Consider the following 7,844-nt stretch of genomic DNA (forward strand, 5'->3'; position numbering starts at 1 on the left):
CTTCCTCCCAGCATTCTGTTCTGTTTACTCCTCCCACCTATGTTTTAACCTATCAGGGCAAGCAGCTTCTTTATTTAATTCACCAATGACCTTCCTCCATCACCTGAGGCCACGCCGCTTTATCGTCAAGGTCAGTCTCACAGGGCTCTCAGCAACGGAGTCATCACCTTCATGTGTGACTCGCTCCAACAGTTGAACCTATAATGTTTTTCAACTCAATACATTCCTGTCCTCGTTTGAGAAATAAAACCTACAATGCTAACTAGAAATGACTCTGTCAAAAACAGGGATCTGGTCAATGTTTCTTATACCATTAGAGACAACTACATCATGCTAGAAGAAAAAAAAAAAGAGTCCTTTCGTTCTTTAAATCCAGTAGCACAATTTCCAGGGGAAGAAGAGTCCAGGAGCATTTAACTCTTCAGCTTCTCAGTATTCACTCGGAGAGTATAATGGATTCCAAGATTTGTATTTCGGTGTAGGTAGTCTTAACTCACAACTGTTTTCCTCGTTTGCTGGCTCATCATCAGGGTCCAAAAACGTATTTTGTCCTTGGAAAATTATATGGTCATTTTTCTTATTTTTCATAATCACACTTTATTAAGACATTTAGTGTGCAGCCAGCAAATATTTATCAGTGCCATACTCAGTTCTGAGTGAGCGACTAAGTCGATAGCCAAGCTTTCTACCAAGGCAGGAGCAAAGAGAAGAGTAAGTGGGAGAGGGGCAGTGTGGTAAATTCTGATATCAATAGATTATGTTGGTGATGTCCTCAGTTGTATGATTAAGGGCAAAAACAAAATTTCTGGTTTATCCCAACATTGTCTCTTGAAACCATGATGAGAACCTCTAAATCTTTATTGAATGAATTCAAGTGGCCTGAAACCGATGATTTTACTTGATTATCTGGAAGCCTGGGTTGGTGTCCTGCTTCTACTCCAGCCTGCATTTGTACTGCAGGAACTATAAGGGTTGCTCTGACCCACAAAGCCCTACCCCTTAAGGTTATTATTTTAAAAAAAAAATACCCTAATCCTCAGGAGACCCCAGTATCAGTAGGCATGCATTCCTAACCACTCCAGTGGGATCGTGGGAAAAAGGAGGGGCTACTGAACTTCAGATCCTCTTCAATAGTATGAATTTTTCTTGGTATTCAGAAAGTCATATTGTCTAAAACTGTGGGCACTTCTGTGTTTCTCTTTGTAGGAAGCCCTTCAGTTTAAAGAGTCAAACTATAAAAGGAAGGGACCGGGGCAGGCATGTGTACCCCTTTTCTGGAGTCTTTTCTCTTCTGATTGGACTTGTTCTAAGTGTTATCAGCCCCCTCATACAAAGCCCTTATCCACTGGCAGGTCTTGGCCATCATCTCTCCAATTTAAGGACAAAAGCATTCCTGGAAAAATTATTAAGATCTCACATAAGCTTTTTTATCTAATGTAATCTTGTACAAACGATATTTATCAGGGTTCAAATATAAAGGAGTCGTTGTCTGAATCTCTTATCAGATTTATGGCAGAGAAGCAACCTTTCACGGAGTCCTGCCTGCTCAGCCTGTAGCTGCTTTAGCTTTGAAAGGGCAGCAGAGAAAAATGCAACATGAACCTTCCACCGTAAAGTGAGGCACCCAAATTGCATGGGTTCATTAAGTGATCATTTACTACAGACTTCAAAAAACTCCAGTCCTGAATTAGTCCCTAGAAATTTCCTTGAAAGGAGTGTAAGAGCTTTAACAATGAATTATTATCTATGGGTAGCTCAGCATGAAAGGGGATCCATATGTGCAAACTAGAATTTGTCAAATGTAATGTCGGTTAAATCAGGTCTAATCTACCAAATACATTTTTTATTGCTTGCTTCATTAAAAAGGCTCTTAAGGTAATGAATAATCTTCTTCTTCAACAAGGATTATTAATGCCTTTATAACTCACGTCCACTGAACATAGAGAGGCAACATGAAATTCTATCCTACGCTAACCTCCATGTTTGTCTTAGAGCCTTAGAGGAGAAAATCCATCAGAAGTGTCCAGCGCTACATCCTGTCACATGAGCAGCTCTGTGAATTGGGCCCAGAGAAGAAATGAAAAAAATAATAAAAAGAGGCCGTTGGTTCAGCTGTGCAAGCCGCGTTCCCCATAACCCTGACGTGTCTTGTTTTGTTTCCCGCAGCGAGTCCACATGCGACGCCATCGACGCTCCACTTCCCAACGTCACCCATCATCCAGCAGCCTGGGCCTTATTTCTCACACCCAGCCATCCGCTACCACCCTCAGGAGACGCTGAAAGAGTTTGTCCAGCTTGTCTGCCCTGATGCTGGTCAGCAAGCTGGACAGGTGGGCTTCCTCAATGTAAGGAAACCTTTTTTTTCCCCCGTATTTCTCTAGAAATGCTAACCAAATGTAAAAATAATAAGAGACCGTGTGTGACCACGTGGTTTTGTGTCCTAACGTCATGCTGACTGACTGCAGGCAAACGCCATATTTATTCTAGATTATGGGAAAGTTAACTCGCTACAAGAGTGATTGGCCGGGGTTTAAAATGGGTGTTTGTGTTAAGTTTGCAGCTGTCAAGCTTATGGATATAAATTGTCTGGAGAGGGAACCGTGTAACCTTTTGAGTTCCACGTCCAGCATTCTAGCCCCAGGGTCATACAGTTAGCTAAATAGAAAGACCGAATAATTTTCAGTCATGTTTTGGGGTAGTCGAGAGAGGTAGGGAGCAAAGGGAGGCAGATGTTTCAGATCAACCAAGCTGATTTTTTTGAAAAAAAAAAAATACAGTCTTCTAACACTTTAGATCCAGTTGACCAGTACTTGAACTCAAGATGCTAGAAGCAAGGTTTATTATGGCTTGTTATTTCTACGAGTGGTTATCTTCTCCACTTATCTTCATATAAAACTGAGCCACGTTCAATAACTACAAATGAATGTTTTCATTTTTCTCAAATAAACCAAATAATCACAATTTAAAATAACATTCCAATAGTAAACGTTACTTTATAAAATCGCAAATTTTATTACAAATATAAAACTATATGTTTACAATGAATAGCTGTATCCCAAGGCCACTAGCAATAATAATAATAAACTAAGACCAGCAGAAAGCCATATTTGATTTCCTTTTCTTATAATATCTATGCAAGCACCCACAGATTAGCCATAATTCTTATTGCCTGGTTTAGGATGCTATGTCGCCCTGCTCTGTCGTTGGTTCTTCTCCCCTGCAGAAAGACCTGATTCTGCAGATTTGAGCCAGCATGGCAGCTTTGACTAATGTCTGGCGATCTGTTCACAGATACATTTCTGTCTAGACAACAAATCGATACGGTGCCTTTTTTTTTTCATTTTGCTTGTGTATTCATTTGCTTCACTTATTCTAAAATATTCACGTGTGGACTTTGGGTCCACACAGAAATTATACACAGGCAAGGATGCTAGTAAGAGTGCACAGCCTTCTGCTCATCAGACAGCATCCAGGGAATCACAGGCAAGGATGCTACCTAGTGAGTGTGCACAGCTTTCTGCTCATCAGACAGAATCCGGGGAAACACAGACAAGGATGCTACCTAGTGAGTGTGCACAGCCTTCTGCTTATCAGACAGCATCCAGGAAAACATATTGCAAATACCGCGAGTGCCGATGAAGGACTGAGCCTAAGAATTACTAAGTTTATCCTTCAATGCCCAGGACAATAGGCTCTCCTTCAACTAAATTTTGGGCTGGACCTGCTGACTACATACGGGCTATTGCTCGCTGTAACTCGTTAAGGAAAGCCACTTGGGAAATCATGAAAACCTGAGCTGGTCACTGGTACCAACTCTGACTTCTGAAAATCCAATGTGGTCTCTTTAATGCCATGACATCATTTTCTGTAACTGCCAAATGCCCTGTTTTGCGTTTTGACCAGAATTTTACGGGGTTTGAGAATAATTCTCTCCGTAAGACTTTTTCAAAGACTTTGAAAATAAGTTACGTGTTGTCTTCTGAGGGAAACTTGACTTTGCTAGGAGCTATTCTGCAACTAACACCAGGCAGCCAGAAAAGGACAAGTTCCATGGCGTTCCCTGGTATAAGTCAAATCAGAGCTGGTATTTTTACCTAATAGAAATCTGATAGCCAAATATTACAGTTTTTGTACCTAATTCTATATGATATGTGAAAGAAAATATCTATGTTCCTTAAATACAATTTTTAACTGTCTTACATCAACTTTAAGAAATGAAAATTAAAAATATTGTGTATATATATATATATTATAGTGATCATAATTTTCATGGAGGAATAACACCTCAGTCTAATAAGCATGTAGATATTAAACAAGTATTCTGTATTCATTTTGTAAATGTTTTGAAATTGTTGGGGGAAGCAGTAGCTGAAACAGCACCAAGCAAGAACTGGTTATTCAGGGAAAGACAGGTCTAAAGTGCTCCTAGACGTGACCCTCTGGGGAACAAAAGATCACTGTGCTTCCAACAGCCTGAATATTTGTGATGTGCCTGATAGGCACCTAACAAGTCTTGCTTTGCAGAAGGAGCTAATAGCTGACATCCGTTTATTCTTTTCCTTGTGTGTGTTTTCTCTGAACCCCTTGCAGCCCAATGGGAGCAGTCAAGGCAAGGTACACAACCCATTCCTCCCCACCCCAATGTTGCCGCCGCCACCGCCACCACCAATGGCCAGGCCTGTGCCTCTGCCCATGCCAGACACCAAGCCTCCGACCACATCAACAGAAGGAGGTGCAGCCTCCCCCACCTCACCGAGTAAGTATGACCGAGACAAGGCGCCGGTTACTTACCATGCTTTATGCACCTGAGTTCACACTTAAGCCTTGTCCCTTGCTGTGCGGGCTTCAGCAATAGGCACAGATCCCACCGCTTTATCTATAACATGAGCTGGCAGAGCCCAGATCCAAGTCACAGTGAATACCACTCCCATCTGCTGTCAAACTACACCAGAGACGGAGATGATTGGGTGCAGGTGGTAGATTAAGATGCTGTAGCTACATACTGAGTACTGGGAACAAGGTAAAACCTAGTAAAGTGTGTGTATTGCTAGAGTGGTTTGCATAGAATACTATTTCCATGATGTCCTAAAAGCATCTGCTTGTGCATATTCTTAATAGCAAAGGGGTTGGTTATCCCTAGAAACTTGATGAGAGATAAAAGTTCTATGCCTTATACATGAGATAGGAAATTGTCTAGATCAGCATGTCCATGCAAAGGTGTGTGTATTGAATGCCACTAAGAGTAAGACGGGCCTGATAAAAAGTCAAAGCTGGAAGCCATGGTAGCCACATGAGGAGACTTGGGAAGGGAAGGAAAAACAGAGTAGGACCGAATGGAGAGAGAGAACCTTTTGACTCTTCTCTCAACAGTCTGGGAACACTTAGTCATAAACTAGAGGATTCTGACATCTCTTTATATGGTGGGAATGATTGTTTGATGAATTCCACAGTGAGCAATTCTCCAGATATTTCTTGGTATTTTTGGAGATGGAAGGACTCTAAAAGGTGCGAACATACAAATATAGCCTCTGTTCGTGTCTGCAGTGATGGCAGAAAGAGTGATGGCTGGACCTGCCAGGTGACCTTGTAGCCTGGCTTTGAAAGGTGGTGTGATGGGCCCTTCCTCAATCCTTTAGAGAGGATGAAAGTGTAGGGATGGGGGCAGTGGCCGTACCCCGGAGAGAGCCCAGAGGTGGTGGCAGGGTGCCTCTGATGGAAAAGGAAATGAGAAAGAAAAGGAAAAGCAATCAGGAAGAGAAGTGGTAAGGTCGGGAACTTGGAGAACAGTGGAATAGAAGGGAACGGGTGGAGGGGTGTTTTGCAAACATAAACAAGCATTTAAATAAGAAGGCCTCTTGGCTTTCTTCCCTTCGATATTGTAATTAATGACAATGGATACAGGAGAGAAAGAGCCAAAAAGGAAAGACAGTCCTTCATTTAGACCATCGTCACTGGAATTGGTTCTGGGAACGTTGAATATAAAGTGACTTTGCATCCCTTGGACATGATCAGAGAGTGAACTTTGTATTGTCTAGTATTTCTTTGGGTAAATAGATGACATTGTGCATAAATTCTTCAGCAGAAGGACCGAAATCCAGGGACAGTTTGGGGAGATAGACGTTTCTGGTGAGAGGTGGGTCAGTCTTAACGCTCATCAGCAAAGGAGAGAGCCAGTATGTTAGCGTGGGAAGGAAGCTGCTTAACGGTGAACCATTGGCACATTTCAGAAGTAAGCTGGGAAAGAGGTAGAAAACTAGTGTTACTGATGGATAAGAAGTTAAGAGGAAATTACACTTTTTAATAATCACGTACTTTCTTAGAAACTAAAATTGCAGCATGGTTCAATCTGTCTGTCCTTAGCAGTTTATCAGAGCTCGCCCGCAGTGGGAAGCAGCATCAGTCAAGGTGTTCCATACAATGCTCAGCGTCCTGACAGTGCATCCAAAACTGAAGCTTGTTTCAAAGAACAGTGGCAGATACTTTTCTATTTAGGGGTTTGGGATTACTTACAGTAAAATAAGATTGGTTTTTTTTTTTCAGTTAAAAAAATAAAAGAGGAAATCAAGCCAAAGGCCTCCTCTGTTACCAACTTTTGGGAGGCTTCAGCTCCCTCTCGATGGGAGTAGCATTCACTCCTCTGCCCACTCACAGCAGGTTATCCAGGAGAAAGTAGGATAATAAGCATGCGTTGTGGCTGACTAAATGTCAAAGCAACATTTTTAATATCATCTAATAATGAAATACAAATGATGCCAGCCTAAAGCGGAGTATGTGTTGCCTCTGGAACTAATACTAAACTTTTCAGTATGAGAAAGAAAGAAAAAAAAAAGGCAGATCTGGAAAAAAAATTGCCTATAAAATAAATATATTTTAATGGGAAAAACCTGTCCCCATCCCTTTAAAAACCAGGGAAATGGGAGTGAGGATAAAGCTGTACTCTTTCCTAAAAAGAACTTTGATATTTTAATATGTGTCCAGAGCCCTTGCTTATACTGTGTGCAGCTGTATAGAATGTGACAGGTAGGATCCTTGACCTGTGGCAGAAGTTCACACCGTGTATTCCACTCTCACTGAGAAGCTGGTGATGTGGGTTTCCATCCCCACCGAATGAAAACCTTTTCTCCATTCATGTTATTGAACGTCAGCTGGGTGCCAAAAATCCTAAGTGCTAGACTTCTGCACCTAGAATAAGGGATAAAAGTGTTCTGAATATCTTGATCTTATAAAGATTTTATTCCAAAGAGGAAGAGAGAGAGCAAACAACACAGTAAGTAGGACATTCAGGTGATGTAAGACAGTGACCATTGTGCTCACACATCCATAAGCCGTTGATGGACCAGGGGCAGTAGGGTAGCATGCAAGTGGGAAACAAGACCTCCCAGCCCTTTGACATTAGAGAAAGGCCCTGGTGGGGTGGGACCTGATGCCTGGTAGGTAAGGGATCAGCCAAAACAGTCTGGTGTGCGTGAGGAAGTGGGGACAGTGAGAAAGTTGGGAGAGGTGATGAGGATGGAGGAGGACCTTGGATGCAGGATGCTTGTTGGCCAGCATCAGGACCTGGACATTTCCTGCAAGTGAGATTGCTAGCAGAGTAATGCTTCCTAAAGCCTGCACATTAGTAGAAAATTCTGGCTGGTTTTGTTGAAATAGGTTGCCGGGGAGGAGCAAAAACAGGTCATGATGGATGTAGTGGGTCGTTTACATGCCAGCGAGGGGCACCAAGGTAAATGAAACAGATAAGAACTTTCATCATGGGGCTGGAGAGATGGCTCAGTGGTTAAGAGCATTGCCTGCTCTTCCAAAGGTCCTGAGTTCAATTCCCAGCAACCACATGGTGGCTCACA

At 42.2% G+C, this 7,844-nt stretch overlaps 1 protein-coding gene across 3 annotated transcripts in view; it reads left to right on the forward strand.

Moving 5' to 3' along the window:
• Nfia (nuclear factor I A) overlaps positions 1 to 7,844 on the forward strand; it is a 346,125-nt gene that overhangs the window by 286,446 nt on the left and 51,835 nt on the right. For all 3 annotated transcript variants that reach the window (XM_005353438.2, XM_005353437.3, XM_005353439.3), the window contains exons 8-9: positions 2,167 to 2,345; positions 4,591 to 4,756. In XM_005353438.2, the coding sequence (XP_005353495.1) occupies positions 2,167 to 2,345; positions 4,591 to 4,756 (345 nt within the window). The remainder of the gene's footprint in view (positions 1 to 2,166; positions 2,346 to 4,590; positions 4,757 to 7,844) is intronic.

This window comes from Microtus ochrogaster, chromosome 10, assembly GCF_000317375.1.
Source record: "Microtus ochrogaster isolate Prairie Vole_2 chromosome 10, MicOch1.0, whole genome shotgun sequence".
NCBI lineage: Eukaryota > Metazoa > Chordata > Mammalia > Rodentia > Cricetidae > Microtus > Microtus ochrogaster.